The sequence below is a fragment of the Oncorhynchus tshawytscha genome, linkage group LG07 (genome assembly GCF_018296145.1).
Source record: "Oncorhynchus tshawytscha isolate Ot180627B linkage group LG07, Otsh_v2.0, whole genome shotgun sequence".
Classification (NCBI taxonomy): domain Eukaryota; kingdom Metazoa; phylum Chordata; class Actinopteri; order Salmoniformes; family Salmonidae; genus Oncorhynchus; species Oncorhynchus tshawytscha.
In genome coordinates, this window is record NC_056435.1 from 5293215 (window position 1) to 5312854 (window position 19640).

Genomic DNA, 19640 nt, shown 5'->3' on the forward strand with positions numbered 1-19640 from the left:
TTGTTGTGTAACTGCGGGACAATATGTTGAGACAGGGCTTGGAGAGCACTAATCCCTCCTGCTCTTGGAGGACTAAAGCCTATTCTGGTTTGCATTAGCCAGTTGACCAACATGGCCCAGGCAGGGTTGCATTTCATTATGTGCTTGGTCTATTCTGAGTATATTTGCTCTTGTTTAAAGAGACAAAAAATAAGTGTGAATGTAAGTGTTTAACCTATTCAATTAGGTGCTCTGATTACTACCAACATTCCGTTGTGTACTTAGTAGAGGCAAGAATGGAACGGCTATAAAATATAACGTGTTTTGGTTATGTCATTTACAGTGCCTTGCGAAAGTATTCGGCCCCCTTGAACTTTGCGACCTTTTGCCACATTTCAGGCTTCAAACATAAATATATAAAACTGTATTTTTTTGTGAAGAATCAACAACAAGTGCGACACAATCATGAAGTGGAACGACATTTATTGGATATTTCAAACTTTTTTAACAAATCAAAAACTGAAAAATTGGGCGTGCAAAATTATTCAGCCCCTTTACTTTCAGTGCAGCAAACTCTCTCCAGAAGTTCAGTGAGGATCTCTGAATGATCCAATGTTGACCTAAATGACTAATGATGATAAATACAATCCACCTGTGTGTAATCAAGTCTCCGTATAAATGCACCTGCACTGTGATAGTCTCAGAGGTCCGTTAAAAGCGCAGAGAGCATCATGAAGAACAAGGAACACACCAGGCAGGTCCGAGATACTGTTGTGAAGAAGTTTAAAGCCGGATTTGGATACAAAAAGATTTCCCAAGCTTTAAACATCCCAAGGAGCACTGTGCAAGCGATAATATTGAAATGGAAGGAGTATCAGACCACTGCAAATCTACCAAGACCTGGCCGTCCCTCTAAACTTTCAGCTCATACAAGGAGAAGACTGATCAGAGATGCAGCCAAGAGGCCCATGATCACTGGATGAACTGCAGAGATCTACAGCTGAGGTGGGAGACTCTGTCCATAGGACAACAATCAGTCTTATATTGCACAAATTTGGCCTTTATGGACGAGTGGCAAGAAGAAAGCCATTTCTTAAAGATATCCATAAAAAGTGTCGTTTAAAGTTTGCCACAAGCCACCTGGGAGACACACCAAACATGTGGAAGAAGGTGCTCTGGTCAGATGAAACCAAAATGGAACTTTTTGGCAACAATGCAAAACGTTATGTTTGGCGTAAAAGCAACACAGCTCATCACCCTGACCACACCATCCCCACTGTCAAACATGGTGGTGGCAGCATCATGGTTTGGGCCTGCTTTTCTTCAGCAGGGACAGGGAAGATGGTTAAAATTGATGGGAAGATGGATGGAGCCAAATACAGGACCATTCTGGAAGAAAACCTGATGGAGTCTGCAAAAGACCTGAGACTGGGACGGAGATTTGTCTTCCAACAAGACAATGATCCAAAACATAAAGCAAAATCTACAATGGAATGGTTCAAAAATAAACATATCCAAGTGTTAGAATGGCCAAGTCAAAGTCCAGACCTGAATCCAATCGACAATCTGTGGAAAGAACTGAAAACTGCTGTTCACAAATGCTCTCCATCCAACCTCACTGAGCTCGAGCTGTTTTGCAAGGAGGAATGGGAAAAAATGTCAGTCTCTCGATGTACAAAACTGATAGAGACATAGCCCAAGCGACTTACAGCTGTAATCGCAGCAAAAGGTGGCGCTACAAAGTATTAACTTAAGGGGGCTGAATAATTTTGCACGCCCAATTTTTCAGTTTTTGATTTGTTAAAAAAGTTTGAAATATCCAATAAATGTCGTTCCACTTCATGATTGTGTCCCACTTGTTGTTGATTCTTCACAAAAAAATACAGTTTTATATCTTTATGTTTGAAGCCTGAAATGTGGCAAAAGGTCGCAAAGTTCAAGGGGGCCGAATACTTTCGCAAGGCACTGTAGATGTTCAAAGGAGCCCCCAGCATATTCTTCTACACTGAGTGGAGCGCAGGCACCCCCAAATTCTTCGAGTCCAACAGCTATAAAGCTTACTAGCAACTCATTCCAGAGAGTAAACACTCATGCGTTGCATGAGTATAGGAACGTGGTGACGAACAGTTACTCAGAGCTGCTGAGGAAGGCATGCATCGTTGAACTCACTTCTTTAAATACTCTGGGGGATGTCTGTTATAGACCAGGGGTTTGACACTTTATTTTTATTATTTATTTTTTATTTCACCTTTATTTAACCAGATAGGCTAGTTGAAAACAAGTTCTCATTTGCAACTGCGACCTGGCCAAGATAAAGCATTGCAGTGTGAACAGACAACAGAGAGTTACACATGGAGTAAACAATTAACAAGTAAACAATTAACAACACAGTAGAAAAAAAGAGAGTCTATATACATTGTGTGCAAAAGGCATGAGGAGGTAGGCGAATAATTACAATTTTGCAGATTAACACTGGAGTGATTAATGATCAGATGGTCATGTACAGATAGAGATATTGGTGTGCAAAAGAGCAGAAAAGTATGGGGATGAGGTAGGTAAAATTGGGTGGGCTATTTACCAATAGACTATGTACAGCTGCAACGATCGGTTAGCTGCTCAGATAGCAGATGTTTGAAGTTGGTGAGGGAGATAAAAGTCTTTGCAGGCTGGTGCTCGGTTTTGTCAACCACGCGTGCCCCAAAACCTTGAACAATACGATCGTGTGCATCGCGGTTGGTGCGTGAATATTACAGTAGGTCTCCCTTATTTGACCAACGTGTCCAGAAAAGCCGTTTCGATGTTGTCTCGTAAGCAGATTCATGTTGTTGTAGTTTGTATAACTTTTAAACGAGAAGAAGTATGAATGTACTTAGCAGTGACATTCAAATATTTAATTTAGAACTAGTGTGTCATTGCCAGGTGGTCAAGTCTGGTGACAATTTCAAATTAAAACAATTTAAACGTAGTTACTCTTGCTGAGTAAGTCTTGTAGGATAAGTCCATGTTTTTGTCGGAGAAAAGGAGGATAGCTGTTTTACGGTCTGTGATAGACTATATATGCAAAAGTATGTGGACACCCCCTTCAAATTAGTGGATTTGACTTTTTCAGGCACACCTGTTGCTGACAGGTGTATAAAATCGAGCAAGCAGCCATGCAATCTCCATAAACAAACATTGGCAGTAGAATGGCCTTACTGAAGAACTCAATGACTTTCAACATGGCACCTTCATGGGATGCCACCTTTCCAACAAGTCAGTTCATCAAATGTCTGCCCTGCTAGAGCTGCCCTGGTCAACTGTGCTGTTATTGTGATGTGGAAATGTATAGGCACAACAACAGCTCAGCAGTGAAGTGGTAGGCCACACAAGCTTACAGAATGGGATTGCTAAGTGCTGAAGCATGTACCGCGTAAAAATTGTCTGTCCTCGGTTGCAACCGAGGAATCTGGGTTTGGTGGATGCCAGGAGAAGTCTACCTGCCCCAATGCATAGTTCCAACTGTAATGTTTGGTGTAGGAGGAACAATGTTCTGGGGCTGTTTTTCATTCCAGTGAAGGGAAATCTTAACACTACAGCATACAATGAAGATGATGTGCTTCCAACCTTGAGGCAACAGTTTGGGGAAGGCCCTTTCCTGTTTCAGCAGGCCCTTTCCTGTTCCTCGTGCACAAAGCGATGTCCATACAGAAATGGTTTGTTGAGATCGGTGTGGAAAAACTTGACTGGCCTGCACAGAGCCCTGACCTCAACCCCATCGAACACCTTTAGGATAATTGGAACGCCGACTGCGAGCCAGGCCTAATCGCACAACATCAGTGCCCGATCTCACTAATGCTCTTGTAGCTGAATGGAAGCAAGTCCTCGCAGCAATGTTCCAACATCAAGTGGAAAGCCGTTCCCAGAAGAGTGGAGGCTGTTATAGCAGCAAAGGGGGACCAACTCCATATTTATGCCCATGATTTTGTAATGAGATGTTGGACGAGCAGGTGTCCACATACTTTTGGTCATGCAGTGTAAGTCATGTATTATAGTAACACTTTTAGTTGACTGTGGCATCAGCTTCTCACAGGATGTCATCTCCTCTCCTTATGTTGACATTGTCCCTCTCTGTTAGGAGATTCACCTGAGATTCAGTCAAGGCTCCATGGAGGAGTACCTGCTGGAGAGGGAGCATGCTCTAGCAGTGGTTCTACCAGGAGGCCTGGAGAAAACGGCCCAGATACATGGGAGGTAAGAGGCATACAGACAGAATGTTTCGTTGGAGCCCTACAAAATCGTACTGTGTATTTGGAATGGATTGACTTTGTACGAAAAAGTTATGAAAATGTATGCACTCACTAAGATGCTCTCGATAAGAGCATCTGCTAAATGACTAAAATGTAAATGGGTTCCTTTCATATTTATTTGAACATCATTGAAATGAATTTAAAACCATGAATATAACTCTATACTGTGGACACATGTAGGACACCTGCGCTGTGTTTCTTTCCCTACAGTAAACCTGTGATGGACATACTGGTCACACTCTGTGCCCTGAACCACCTGAATCCATCGGAGTTCACCATAGAACTCCAGAAACCAAATCTCCTTCAATCCCAGCTCTCTGATTGGAGCCATGGAGCCTCACAGGATCCTACTGAAACCTAAAGGGGGAGAGGAGAAGGAGGCTGTACGTGCCAGAGGTAAATACTGACAAAATGCATCTGTACACACTAGCCAATCTCCAACCTAGGTCAGTTTATGTACTGAAGGGATACTGTTTCCTGAAAGGTCACTTTACGTCTGCTGATCAACTACAAGAAGAACCATAAGGTCGTTGTGAGGGTCAGCCCTAGAGTCCCTCTGGAGCAGCTCCTGCCTGCGGTGTGTGTGAAGTGTGAGTTTGACCTGGAGTCCACCATTTTAATGGGAGCCAATGGCTCTGAAGAACCTTTAAACCTGAGCAGGTCCCTTGATGGCTAAGGGAACTGTACGCCAAGGACATGGTAGTTTTGGTGGCATACTTGTTTCATACCCAAACTGTGTTTTGGAGAATGTCTACAGTATATTATTTACCCACTGAGTGCATCGTGTCTATATACTGTAAATAGGAAAATGCTAACATGGATGTCTATTTCTAATCTTGAACAGCTGTCCCCCCCCCCCACCAAGTAAAGGGAACAGAAGGAGAAAGAGAACAGAGGATTGTTCTGCTTATCCAGGAGAATTAAGAAGAAACCAGAAAAGGTACTTTATTTTACTCTCCCACAACTTAGCTTTAATATTGTACGTAAAGCATTGTGTCAGAAGTAGATTTTATACTTTGACTAGATCTGTGGATGCAGTTTTTTCTCTCAGCCGTACTAGAATTGAGTGTGTGGTAGGATTTCAGTCTACACTGATTAAGCTTTGTGAGATGTGTTTTTTGCTGTGGTCTTCTTCTAAAGGGTCTCTCAGTGAGTGTCCCTTTCTCACGTGGTCTGAAAAACCAGCGGGTGGCCAGCATCAGCATGAACTCCCTGGGTACCCACTCCTCCAACACCCTGCCCATGGACAACACCATGGCCATGAAAAGACGGGCACCCATGCCCCCCATGGCAGGCTCCCAAAGCGCCCCTGCTAACCTCAACGTCCAGCCGGTGAGTGACTGGTGGTTAGGGAGTAGGATTTAGGGCTGTGTCTCGATGCTATTTCATGGTTTTCTTTGCTTGTCTGCTTTGTTCAGCCTTTACGAAACACAGCCCTTATTTTAAGTGTTTCTAAAATCCCCTATTAGAAAAATGAATGGTGGAAAAATGATTGGAACCATTTCCTTGTTTGTCCACTAGGTTTTTATGGGTATTATTACACCACCACCGTGGGGCTCTCTATAGGTGAAAGGACAGGGGAGGCTTCCACCATATTGACTTCACCTGATCTGATTGCCTGACTATGTCCTGCAAGTTTAGTGGTTATAGAGAAAAGGACACAAGAAAAGGAAGCATGTCAATACTATTGAGACTCAGCCGATGACTTTAGACTTACACTAGTGGTCCAAATCCTTGTTCCCTGAACACAGTGAGAATGTATGGTGGATTTGGAGGATCCTGGGTTAAAGTGGTATTTGTTTCTGGTGTTTTCCAGTTGACCTCTAGGAAGAAGAGGAGAGCCCCCACGCCTCCTCCCTGTGCCCCCCCACCATCATCCTCCTGTGTTAACACCCACAATGGATCACCCCTGAGATCAAAGGTCAGTCATTTTGAATCACTAGTTGACTTGACATTTGAATGAACTCGCAGTGTTGTAATATTGAGTTATATCAGGAATAGGCAACTTTGATGGAGGGGGGGGGCACAAAAAAACAGAACTTATCATGAGGGGCTGCAGTGGCTCGTGGGTCTGCATACCCAAATCATACAGTTGACCATCCCTGAGTTAGAGGGTGGGCTCATGTCGAATCATATACTGCATATGGTGTCTCACCTGTCTGCTAGTGGTCAATATGTTAGTGGGCTCGTTCTGTTGACTCCTATTCCCCTGTCTGACTGGTTGTCCTGCTTGACTGTTGGTTCTCCTTGGCAGTGGTGTTCATCTGTAGGCTGTTAAACACTGATTAGGGCTCCCTGTAGGCAGTACTTCTCAATCCTGGCACCTGAGCAGGACTGTAGACCACTGTTCTAAGCTGTGTCCTCTTCTTTCTCCCCTGCAGACGGCGAGTGAGAGCTGTGTCCTCTTCTTTCTCCCCTGCAGACGGCGAGTGAGAGCTGTGTCCTCTTGCAGACGGCGAGTTTCTCCCCTGCAGACGGCGAGTGAGAGCTGTGTCCTCTTCTTTCTCCCCTGCAGACGGCGAGTGAGAGCTGTGTCCTCTTCTTTCTCCCCTGCAGACAGCGAGTGAGAGCTGTGTCCTCTTCTTTCTCCCCTGCAGATGGCGAGTGAGAGCTGTGTCCTCTTCTTTCTCCCTGCAGACGGCGCAGAGACGGCGAGTGAGAGCTGTGTCCTCTTCTTTCTCCCCAGACGGCGAGTGCAGACGGCGAGTGAGAGCTGTGTCCTCTTCTTTCTCCCCTGCAGACGGCGAGTGAGAGCTGTGTCCTCTTCTTTCTCCCCTGCAGACGGCGAGTGAGAGCTGTGTCCTCTTCTTTCTCCCCTTGTGTCCTCTTCCCAGACGGCGAGTGAGAGCTGTGTCCTGCAGACGGCGAGTGAGAGCTGTGTCCTCTTTTCTCCCCTGCAGACGGCGAGTGAGAGCTGTGTCCTCTTCTTTCTCCCCTGCAGACGGCGAGTGAGAGCTGTGTCCTCTTCTTTCTCCCCTGCAGACGGCGAGTGAGAGCTGTGTCCTCTTCTTTCTCCCCTGCAGACGGCGAGTGAGAGCTGTGTCCTCCTTTCCTCTTCCTCTTGTCCCCGTGGTGAACGATTCTTCCTGCTCTCCTCCATGTTGGTTTTTTGGACTGTCGTGTTTATCACTTGGTTGTCTTCTTTATAAGCTCTTTATTTTATTTCTGTTTCATTTGTTAGTGTGTTGTGCTTTTACCGCCTGTGTAAACTTTTGTTTCGTTTCTCTGGGTTTAGATGGTAGGTTTCTCAGTACAGTAACACATTGCTTTATTTCCTGCAACATCATAACTGTGCCTTCTAGAGAGACGCATCAGACAATACACACCTCTGTGTAAATGACGTATATTACCTCACAAGTTCGCTTTTGAATAAAACCACGAAGGGATTTGGTTTTTATTGTCTCCAACTTGTCCTTTCAGTTTTCTTTGTTTTTCTGCTCCTCAATTGACATGTTTTCTACCATTCCCCTCTTTCTTTTCAGTCATAGTTTAAACTACGTCTGTTGAGGAGATAATAGGTTGATATTCCTTGTGCAAATGTATTCGTTCGATTTTACTGAAGTGCTTTGATTAACTTGTTTTGTCAGAAACTGGGCTGTGTCTAAAAGGAGTTATAACCACCTTAGTATTCATTTCAATCACAATCTAATCTACGATCATCTTTGCACCCTTATTTCCTATATTGCAATCCTCAGTTACTCAAACCACCAGCCATTATCTATTCTAGATGAACTTAACAATTTCTCTGTGTTTACAGGGAATGGACAGTCACTTCACACACTGGAGGAGGTGATGGGAGAGTGTGAGGGGGACCTGGACTCCCCATCCTCATCCCCAAACATCTCCAGGCCTTTGAGTCAGCCTCGAGTGTCCCCCACTCCCCCTTCTACCCCCTCCACTACCTCTAGCACCTTTCCACCCTCCAATCCCTACCATCCCTCTCCTTGCTGCTCTCCCTCCCCTGCCACCCTAGGGGAGATACTAACCCCTTTCCTGCTTTGTCAAACCCGGGCCAACCTCAAGCATCCTTTGTTCCCAACCCCAAGACCCGTCAACTCCACCAATGGAGGCTCACCTGGGTCCTTGACACCGTCAGGTGGAAGTAAGGGACTCAGTCCCCCCCCTCAAGACCAAGGACCCTGGTGAAGCTTGTCGGAGTCCCAGTCTGAGGGAGGGGATGACCACATTTACCGTGGTGCCCCTAGGGCCGTCCCTGAAGGAGCAGAGAGGCTTGGAGGTGGACCTGACCCTGGCGAAGACCCAGGCCTTAGACCCAGCACAAACCATTGATATACGTGCCTGCAGCCCTGGCCAGGAAAACTGCCATTCCCTCCTGCTTTACCCAGGCTGTGGCTCTAGCCGCCCATAAGTCCCAGTCCTCCTGTCCTCGAAGGCCAGCACCAGACTTGCTTCCCTCCCTCTCCGGCTCCTCACCCTCCACTGCTTTACTGCTAACCAATGCGGTGAGTGATGATTTTGACCTGCACTGACACAGTGATGACATGCACATTTTGCCATTGTAGCAACTGGATTGGACTCCAAACTGAACCATTGGTTACCCCTATCATACTACAATGTGCTTCCTTCTATACATAAAGTTGTCATTCTTAACTTTCATGATCTCTCTGTGAACCTCACATGTTCCACAGGTGAACTCTTTACACCAGTGGAGGCTGGTGGGAGGAGCCATAGGAGGACGGGCTCATTGGAATGGCTGGAATGGAATAAATGGAACAGAGTGAAACAGGGTTTCTATGTGTTGGATACCCTTCCATTCCAGACATTCCAATGAGCCTGCCCTCATACAGCTCACCCCACCAGCCTCATACAGCTCACCCCACCAGCCTCATACAGCTCACCCCACCAGCCTCATACAGCTCACCCCACCAGCCTCATACAGCTCACCCCACCAGCCTCATACAGCTCACCCCACCAGCCTCATACAGCTCACCCCACCAGCCTCCACTGCATTACACAGGAAAGAAGGGAAGGGCATATCTTTATGGAAGTGTGTACATTCTACAGTGTCATTTTTTATTTTTTTTCTCTCTCTCTGGAAAGACGCCATTTGTTACATTAAATGGCGACATATGCCTTTCTAAACAATCCTGGCAGGCTGGTATTCTTCTGAGACACCTTAGTGTTTGTCTGTTATCTTCATGTGTTTGTGCAAAAGGTGGTATATGGCCCTGTAGAATACATCTATGGACATGCTCACACTCTGTGTGACCTGGTGGAGGAAAGACCTCATCTAAACGGATGATATTCGTGTCTCTTGTCCTACAGGGGCCATAATGGCTTCAGAGTAAATCTGTGAAATGGAAGTTTCTGTTTAGGGTGAGGCAACTGCAGTGAAGTAGAGCCGGCCACCACATAGTCACATGACCTCCAAACGGACCCCACTTAGAGGTCGACTGACAAATTCCAATGAAGCCCAGGCCCCTGTTTTGCACTGGGAGTCAGCGCGTTATTAAAACAACATTTATCCAGGACTTCATCCAAGAGTTTGATTAGTGTACAGGTCATTTTATGTTCACTGAATGTTTGTTTTTGTATCATGCTACCTGAATTAATTGGAGGCAGTGCTGCCTTTTCGTTATGTTATTACGATTTCTGACTTTTATGCAAAGATGTATTTATTTGACCTTGGTAGTACAGTATTTATGGGCTCTGCATTTTTGTACTTGGAGTTTCCTGCTGACTCGTTAGTGTTGAAATGTGCCAAAACCGAGATTAAATATTACGTAATCTCTCCTCACCATCTCTTTTTGTTTGCCAAGGACAGAACTCTGAAATAAGCCGAATTAAAATGTTACATTTCATTCTGTACATATCACACCTTTCTGAGTGAATTATTCTATATATTTTTTCCCAGACATGTAAAATGACTATAAGTAAATGATATGCCTTAATCAACTAGTGTGTTGCTTTCTTTTGCCACTGGAGGGCAGGAGCACACCTCACAAATATCTCATGCACAGAACCACTGAGTGGGCTGTTTTGTGATCCACACTTGATCAATTATTAGCATTGACATATCCAGATACTAAAGAAGAGCATCAATTATCGTTCATCTTCTTTTGTCTTTAATGGTTATACTTTTTTTACTGTTTTTTTTTTAATGCATTAGTGTTTTTATTTCAAGCCTTGTTATCTTTTCAATTATGAAGTTATGGTTGGTATTTGACAAGGATATTCTACAGGGTGCCATGTTTAGAACATTGCAGGAAGATATGTGATATGAAATGGACATGATGTGAAACAAATCATGTTCTTGCAATGCATTGTTGTTCAGAGTGCCACACATTACTGAATAAACTGAGATGATATACAGTGTTAAATCTTGTACTGTTGACATACTGTACCCCTGCCCGAAGGCTGCACTGTGTAACAGTATGCATGGGTGCTGAGTGCATCCACAGTATATTGATTCACCTCTGGCCTTAGAGAGAGACAGCCAGCAAGCAGCCGTCGCTACATAGTCAGGCCTAGCCAGAGCAGATGCAGCCTGTGGTTAAAGTCTCTTACTACCAGACCAGGGCAGAGCGCTGGGATACACTCCTCTCCTCTAGCTTGTGAGGTGACCTCTGACCCTATCGTGTTTCCACGGTGATCCCCCCCGGAGGATGTGTCCTGGCCCTCAAGGGCAGCGGCGATGTCATGTGGCCGTTGTCATGGAGAATGCCATTATCGCCCCTAAGGGAGAGTCACGTCTCGAAGGTAGAGGAGAGACACACACCCACACACACACACTGAAGCTACCTAAAGATATCCAGTACAAGTGACAACTCTGGCATTCTCCTTCTTGTGATGAAAGGTTGCATTTCAACCTAGGCTATGATGTTATACACTACATGACCAAAGTATGTGGACAACTGCTTGTCGAACATCTCATTACAAACTCATGGGCATTAATATGGAGTTGGCCTCTCCTTTTGCTATAACAGCCTCCACTCTTCTGGGAAGGCTTTGCACTAGATGTTGGAACATTGCTGCGGGGACTTGTTTCAATTCAGCAATGAGCATTAGTGAGATCGGGCACTGATGTTGGACGATTATGCCTGGCTCGCAGTCGGCGTTCCAATTCATCCCAAAGGTGTTCGATGAGGTTGAGGTCAGGGCTTCTTCCACACCGATCTTGACAAAACATTTCTGTACAGAACTCGCTTTGTGCATGGGGGCATTGTCATGCAGGAAAGGGCCTCCCCCAAACTGTTGCTAGAAAGTTGGAAGCACAGAATTGTTTTGAATGTCTTTAAATTCTGTAGTGTTAAGATTTCCTTTCACTGGAACTAAGGGGCCTAGCCCAAACCTTGAAAAACAGCCCCAGACCATTATTCCTCCTTCACCAAATTTTACAGTTGGCACTATACATTCGGGCAGGTAGTGTTCTCCAGGCAGCCGCAAAACTCAGATTCGTCTGTCGGACTGCCAGATGGTGAACCGCGATTCATCACTCCAGAGAACGTGTTTCTACTGCTCCAGTGTTCAATGGCGACAAGCTTTACACCACTCCAGCCGACGCTTGGCATTGCGATCTTAGGCTTGTGTGCGGCTGCTCAGCCATGGAAACCCATTTCATGAAGCTCCCGACGAACAGTTCTTCTGCTGACGTTGCTTACAGAGGCAGTTTGGAACTAGATAGTGAGGACAGACAATTTTTACACGCTGGCGCTTCAGCACTCTGCAGGCCCGTTCTGTGAGCTTGTGTGGCCTACCACTTAGCGGCAGAGCCGTTGTTGCTCCTAGACGTTTCCACTTCACAATAACAGCACTTACAGTTGACCAGGGCAGCTCTAGCAAAGCAGAAATTTGACGAACTGACTTATTGAAAAGGTGGCATCCTATGACGGTGCCACGTTGGAAGTCACTGAGCTCTTCAGTAAGACAATTCTACTGCCTATCTTTGTCTATGGAGATTGGATGGCTGTGTGCTTGATTTTATACACCTGTCACCAACAGGTGTGGCTGAAGTAGATTAATCCACAAATCCACTGATCATATTGTGTCAGTCACATTAGATATTTAATTAATAAAGCCTTTGATTAAGCAGGGCCTTTTAGATCAAATTAAATCAAGCTTTATTTATACAGCACATTTCAGGCATAAATGCAACACTGCACTTCACAAGGAAAAACATTAAGAAAAAAAAAACTGAAATAAGAGGATAAAAAAAGAATAAAGACTGAACAACTAAAAAGCACACTTAGGAAAAGCAAAACTAAAAAGATCTCTTTTAAATTATGTCCACAGTTTCAGCCCCCCTCAGGTTCTCTGGCAGGCTATTCCAGAGGTTGGGGGCATAACTAAAGGCTGCCTCTCCATACCTCTTGGTCCTAGGCTTTGGGGACAGAGGGCCTGAGGGACGTACTCTGAAAGCAGGTCTGACATGTATTGGGGTGCACAATTGTGGATTGATTTAAAAACCAATAAAATAATCTTAAAATGAATTCTGAAACTCACAGGCAGCCAGTACAGAGACCTCAAACCTGTTGTAATGTGTGCTCTCTGTCTGGTCTTGGTCAGTACCTGTGCTGCAGCGTTCTGTATGTTTTGCAGTTGACCAATGGCTTTCTTGGGTAGACCAGACAGGAGAGCATTGCAGTAGTCTGCTTGTAATAAAAGCATGGAAAGAGTTTCCCTGTATCAGCCTGAGAGAGAAACAGCCGCACCTTGGAAATATTCCTCAGGTGGTAAAAAGCTAGTTTGGTCACATTCCTAATGTGTGATTTGAAGTTGAGTTCAGAATATAAAATGACACCTAGGTTTTGTACCTGGTGTTTTATCTTTACTGCCCGTGAATTAAAATGTGAGCCAAATTCTCTGTAATAATTGGCTCCAATAATAAGTACCTCAGTCTTGTCTTGATTTAGCTGGAGGAAGTTGTGAGCCATCCAAGTATTTAAACCACTAATACAGTCTACGAATTTATCTGTGGAGCTAAAATACTCTGGTGACACAGAAATGTTTCTGTGCGTAGCAGTGAAAATCAATTACGTGCTTTCTGATAACGCTGCCAAGGGGTTACATATACTGTATAAACTGAACAGTACCAGACCCAAAACTGAACCTTTTGGAACGCCACATGATGTTTTTTTTCTCTGAATTCTGTTCACAAGCGGTGACAAAGATGAAGAGGCTGTTTTGTGTTGGTGTGGAGGCCTTGCCGTGGGGAGGTAGGGAGAGAGAGACACACACAGTCTGTTTAATGTCAACCTGGGTGTGCCTTGAACACCACTACTAGGACAAGCACCGTTGTTGTGTTACCAGTTCACACTTTGACTTGGTTCCTGGTCAAAGAGGGGTCTGGACTTCTTATCATGTCCATCAACATATGAACGTAACAACCTTTTACATTTTCAAATCAAATAAATCATTCATTTTTATGATTCTTATTATCTTATTTCCTTTTCTCTCTGCAATTCTAACTGTCAAAAATACAAGGAAAAGCCTGGACGGAGTGAAGGAGTCGCTTCACATCAATGATAGAAATAATCTGGATAATTTATTGATCTCAAACTCACACCAGAGTGCTCCCTTCACATAGGGAAGAGCAGGAAGCCACTGAAGGTGCTGTAGTTACTCGACTTTTCATCATAGAGCTCCTGATTTACTGGGAGACGCATGTAGACCACATCCCCGGCCTCCAGCTCTAGAGTCAACGCATTAGACAAGAACCTATTACGCCCATTGTCATTGTTCTGGTGATTGAACATGACACTCTTGTCGTTGTGGTAAATATAGGCATCTATGGACGGTGGACCCTTGAGACCCATGGCAGTGAATCTGATGTAGTAGAGTCCTCTCACTGGTGCTGTGAAGACACCTGCATCAGAGGAGAGTAAAATAAGTTAACAGACTGTCACAGATACTGTTAGCAACGCTGGAATAGCTGGTTGTCTACATGTTTCTATATGGGATAAAGATGACACAATCACAATGCATGTGTACACCTGTCTGATATCAGATGTCTAATGTGAACATGATCTGATCCCAGATCACATTTGAATACAGGGTGAAAGTTTTTTTTGTGTGTGTTCTGTACCTGTATTTGGGTTGTAGGCCTTGCCGATGTTGGTGATGACCCTTCTGTATACTAGGGTGGTGATACTATTAAAGGGTCCTAAATATCCATCATTAGTCAAACCAGCAGAGAAGGCCACCTTTGGTCTGTCTGTTAAAGACAAAAACAAACATGTTAAATGCATAATATGAGCCTGATGAAGACAAAAATCACCTAAAAAGACATGGAAATGAAATCCTAACAAAAGGTTTAAGTGAAAAGCAAAGATGCAATCTGCAACATTTATCATATTACAAACACATTCGGCGATGAAGAAAAAAAATAACACTGATTCGCCAACAGCCCAACAGCCATTCCATTAGATTACAAGCATGTGCAATTGCAGGCCTACGGTATATGCACCATGGTGTTTACCTGCATTCTCTCTCCTCAGCTCCTCCACCATCCCCTCGCTGGCATTCAGTCTGGCCTCTAAGGCTACCATTACAAAAAGACAGAGTAGTCAACTGAAGCTTAAACTCTCTGTTTTAACCAGAATGATTTCATATATGTGACTGAACTCAGGAAGGTGAGCTTATGTCCAATTTTCAAGATTGTCTTTCTTTTACATTTGTCTTTCTTTTACATTTACAGACTCAGCTTCAAAATGGCATATAATATCATATAATTAAGATATGTTTCTTTGAAATTTGATAAACCTGTTTTTACATTTTGGAGACAAGTAGGAGGAAAAATGCCCTCTCTAGAGGGCTCTTTGTTTACGGCCATTCAGCATCGTTCACACCCTCTTAATCCTTCGCCCCACCCATCTTTTTAAGAATTCCCATGGAAACGAATGAGTCAGCATGGCATCGTCCTCCAGGAAGTAGTCTCTCTCTATTGTCCCCCTCCATTATCTCAAACATGAGATCCTGCCTTTCTCCCTACATAGCTCAGTGCTTTCCCCTTGGCAAAACTAGGGTCATCATTTAACAGATCCCAGACACGTTTGTAATTAAGGCATATGACAGTTCAGAGGAGTAGGAAATGGCAACAAACGCCTACGATCCGGGAATCCGGTCCTTTACCTGTGTTCCCATTCTCACTGTCTGTCGCTCTGGCCTCCAGGGCTAAAATGGCATGGGAAACAGCCATGAAAAGTGAGTTCATATGAGAAATATGCATAACTAACTGTCTATAAACAACTTCATAGACAATTTTACAAATACAGTTTTATTCGTGACCCTTTCTTTCTAATGAGAAACAACTGATGTTGGTGGACAAACTACATTACCTGCATTTATTCTCTTCAGCTCCTCCACCTCCCTTTCACTGGCACTCAGTCTGGCGCCCATGGCTAGAATTGTGGGAAGAAAGTAAGTTCATGATCCTCCTCTGAACTGACCTCATTATAACAAATTAATTTATATAACAAAACAGCCCTCTGACCTGTATTCTGTTCTTTCAAGTCCTCTACCTCCCTCTCGATGACACTCAGTCTGGCCCCCATAGCTGGATTTATGGGAGAGAAAAAAAACAAGTCTCAAAAACATGTTGATCCTCCACTGAAATGACTTCTAAATGAACCAAATTCCATAAATACCAGCATTCTCACTCTCCAGTCTGGCCTCAGATCCTCTTCGCCATTTTTCTCTCCACCTTCTTTCCATCTTTTTCTCCATGTTCCTCATCTTCTCTCTCTGCTCCAAAATCATGGTTCCCAGGTTATCCACCACGTCTCTAAGCTCCTCTACCTCACCCCAGATATCAGGCGTTGTGATGGTCTGGCCGGTCGTCTGTTTGCTAGTCAACTCTGTATCTCCAGTCCCGCGGCTCTCCACTAAACTCTCTCTATCCCCTCCACTTTCTCCCTGAGCCCGTGTCCCAGACCGACAGAGCAGCAACACCAGCAGAGCTACAGCACCCCTCATTCTGAAACGACACCTCTTCAGAAATAACGCAGCCTGTGAGGCTCACTCCAGGCAAAAAGAGTAGTGAAGCCTGAGAAGTGTTTCACATGTTTCTGACGTGATGTGTACAAAGTAACGTCAAGGATCCTGCTGAAGAATTCAAGGTGAGCTGACTGCCTTTTTAATCTGAGACACTGCAAGGTTGTGGGAGAACCTGTTATTTGGTTGAAGGTCTTTCTTTATCTCCATAAGGTACCGTGTGTTGATGTTTGTGTTTATCTATTTACATAGTACTAATACTGTGACAGATCACACACAGTGAATGAATGCACACCGTAGACACACAGATTAACTGATTACACATTCACAAGTAACACAGTCACATTATAATGACTCTTTTTTTACAGTTATGTACACACATGCACACACACATGCGCACGCGCTCACACACACACACACACACACACACACACACACACACAAACACACACACACACACAAACTATTGCATGCTGTCGAATCAATTGAGCAGCCCACAGAACAACCAGTAGTCAGTACTTCCCATTAATTTATTCAGTCATCTGTTGATTTGTTTTTTTAATCTATATATTATACCATTAAATGTATAGATTTAGGATGTTTTACAAGGAGCCTCACGGCTGGTTTTCATACTGTAGTAGTAAGATGATATGCTCATCATAAATAAGCCTATAGGTGTGCTTGCGGTTGGAGTGTGTGTGTGTGTGTCCACTCGTTGGTACGTGTGTGTGCTCGTGTGTGTGTGTGTGTGTGTGTGTACACGGAGTAGCTTTCGCTAGGATTGAAATAGGCAATCGATGAATAACCCAAAGCGTTGTTCTCCTGGACACACTGACTGACTAGCTGGTGGGGGAGAGGAGCTGAACAGTACTCAACAGCTCCACCTGGGGACTGACACCCCCCCCACAGTCCGATAGAGATGCAGGAAAGAGAACGTTAGCAGCGCCTGAGGGGCTGTTGTGTTGGGAAACAAAATGCGGGGGAGACGATATTTGACCTTTGACCTGGACCATATATTCAGCTGATCTCTTCTACTTTGGAAGACTGGGAAATCAGTGGGTTCCATGTAATTGATATTGTCATATTCTTGTAGTGGTGCTTTTTGTATGAGGATATGTGGTAACCTGGTTAAATGTTAGGGATATGATACTGGTGATTGTTTTTTATGATGTGGCAAATAGCCAGGGCAAACCAAGACAGAGCAAGAGAGATGTGCTTGTATTCAAAATTACCATTTATTTGAGTTTTGTCAGATTGATGCCAACTATTTCACTGTAAAAGAGAGGGAGAGAGAGAAAGTGTGTGTATGTATTTTCTAAGCAAAACTTTACAGCTATGCACAGTAGCATATTTTTTCAGTAGATTTCATCAGTATCACTATTCAAGGTCATTCAATTAGATATTTTAAACAGGAGAGTAGTAATAGCATGATTTGTTAAGTATGTTTTTTATTTACTAGTTGGCTGTGGTGAGTGTAATAATACAGTAGTGAATAGGAGATGAACAAGGCTACTGAACAAAGCTACTGAATGAAGTTACAGAACAAGATTACTGAACAAGGTTACTGAACAAGGCTATTGAATAAGGTTACTGAACAAGGATACTGTTTGTATAAACACTTTTCTGATTTATTTTGATTCAACACAAATAGTATACTCTTATTTAGATGCGTGTGAGATTCTGCACAAATCAATGACTGCATCATACATTTCAACAATTATATTATTTTATACATATCAAATATCTGGATGTTCGGTCTGAATGTACAAGTAGTCTGGTAAAAGAGAAAGTATGTTTCTAAATCACATTCACTTGTTTCGTGTGTGTAGATGACATAATGAACCAGAACTGACAATACTCTCTTGCGGGGCCGGAACTGATTGAATCGGCCCGGAATCGGGTGTCGGATTCGGCCGGAATCAAAATGAATGACTGCCCAGAATCGGCCCAAGTACATCGGGCCGTTTCCGTCTACCAGAATTCAGCCACTTTACTGGTATCTTACCAGAATCCCCCCAGAAGCGGCCCAATGCAACTTCAATAAATGTTTACAAATGACCCAATTTAGTCATTTTAAATATTACTATTATACATTGTGTACATACAAATTATACCCATCCACAAAAAAAAAACATTTTCAGTTGGAGGAAACACCTTACACCTGTGTGACCGTGTCAGCGTGCATGCACCTGGCCCGCCACGGGAGTCGCTACAGCGCGAAGGGACCCGGCCGGCCAAACCCTCCCCTACTCGAATGTCGCTGGGCCAATTGTAAGTCGCCTCATGGGTCTATCCGTTGCGGCACGGCACGGATCTCAAACCAGCATCTGTAGCAACGCAGTTTGCACTACGATGCAGTGTTTTAGACCGCTGCGTCGCTCGGGAAGCTCCACCAACAAAGTTTTGAATGGTTATCAATTGCCTTGCACAAAGTATCAAAATACTAAAATACTACACAGAACGTGTTTTTATTTAAATGTTAATTGTATTTTTTGATCACAGAAACAATGAGAAAATATGGAAAAATAAATAATGAAATGTTAATTATATAAAGCAGCCCGTGTAATCATCTGCCAAAGGCTAGCCTCAATCGGCCCGTGTCCCAAGTAATAATTTCGGGCCAGATAAATCACACCGGAATCAGCCCGAGCTCAATCCCCGCATCCTAGCCCTAAGTAATACTGCGGAAGTCAGCTCAGACTCACTCAGCCTCGTGCCCCGACTCTCAGCCGGAATCTGCCCAGATCCACTGTGCTAGCTGGGTAACCACCAACCCAAGTACAGTCTTGATAGAATGGTGGTTATCTGCTTACTGCCACTACAACCAATAATCATTATATAACAACGATACAATACGGTTTGATAGATCGCGACAGGCCGTTTCCACCTGTCATTTTCTTCATTTTGTAAGTCTCCGAGACTCTGAGGGAAAAATGTGTTTTTGTAACAAATGATTTGTGTCAAATTCTCCAAATTCAATTCGCTGACAAATTGACACAATTTCCCCTATGTATTTTCCACTGGCCTTTTCTTTGATTTAATACCGGCCTCTAAAATAGTCAGATTATGTAAATGATCAGATGAGGAAATGAATCAATCCATCCTGGTTTCACACAGAAAGTCATTTGATCTGTCACTAACTGTATACTTGGAGTCATTATAGAGGAATTATTAATTGTCTGTGATATTCATTCCGTCTAAACGTCCTAAATGATAGTGCAGTATTATTCTATAACCAGTAGGGGGCACAGTAATCACTATTTAAGAGTCATGGTGGTGGAACCAAAACTCAAGAAATTGTTGACTGGGATATAAAGGAAGAACATAATCATGACAGCACAGTTGGACATCTTCATCACTGTTTAGTATCATATTGATGATGGTCAGTATCTGTGTCCTCAACACTCACCTCTAAGAAGATGT

General features: G+C 43.8%; 3 protein-coding genes across 4 annotated transcripts; 2 read left to right on the forward strand and 1 right to left on the reverse strand.

Annotated features, from left to right (window-relative positions):
- Positions 1-3982: 3982 nt before the first annotated feature.
- On the forward strand, positions 3983-4655 carry LOC121846836 (cordon-bleu protein-like 1). Its single transcript, XM_042325021.1, has 2 exons — positions 3983-4209; positions 4476-4655. The coding sequence occupies exons 1-2, from the start codon at positions 4124-4126 to the stop codon at positions 4624-4626; spliced, it is 237 nt and encodes a 78-aa protein (XP_042180955.1). The 5' UTR covers positions 3983-4123; the 3' UTR covers positions 4627-4655.
- Positions 4656-5115: 460 nt separating this feature from the next.
- LOC121846837 (protein cordon-bleu-like) lies at positions 5116-10546 on the forward strand. The gene is made up of 4 exons (XM_042325022.1): positions 5116-5205; positions 5406-5597; positions 6082-6186; positions 8023-10546. Exons 2-4 carry the CDS (start codon positions 5469-5471, stop codon positions 8056-8058), a joined length of 270 nt encoding a protein of 89 aa, XP_042180956.1. The 5' UTR covers positions 5116-5205; positions 5406-5468; the 3' UTR covers positions 8059-10546.
- A 3205-nt stretch (positions 10547-13751) lies between these two features.
- LOC112255412 (cerebellin-4-like) lies at positions 13752-16367 on the reverse strand. Of its 2 annotated transcripts, none has more exons than XM_024428396.2 (7): positions 15884-16367; positions 15718-15780; positions 15563-15625; positions 15357-15398; positions 14704-14766; positions 14311-14439; positions 13752-14091 (listed from the first exon to the last, which is right to left on the reverse strand). In XM_024428396.2, the coding sequence occupies exons 1-7, from the start codon at positions 16197-16199 to the stop codon at positions 13805-13807; spliced, it is 963 nt and encodes a 320-aa protein (XP_024284164.1). In that variant the 5' UTR covers positions 16200-16367; the 3' UTR covers positions 13752-13804. The 2 variants fall into 2 exon arrangements, with proteins under 2 accessions (XP_024284164.1, XP_024284163.1); XM_024428395.2 differs by having other exon boundaries at positions 15872-16365.
- Between the last annotated feature and the right edge of the window lie 3273 nt (positions 16368-19640).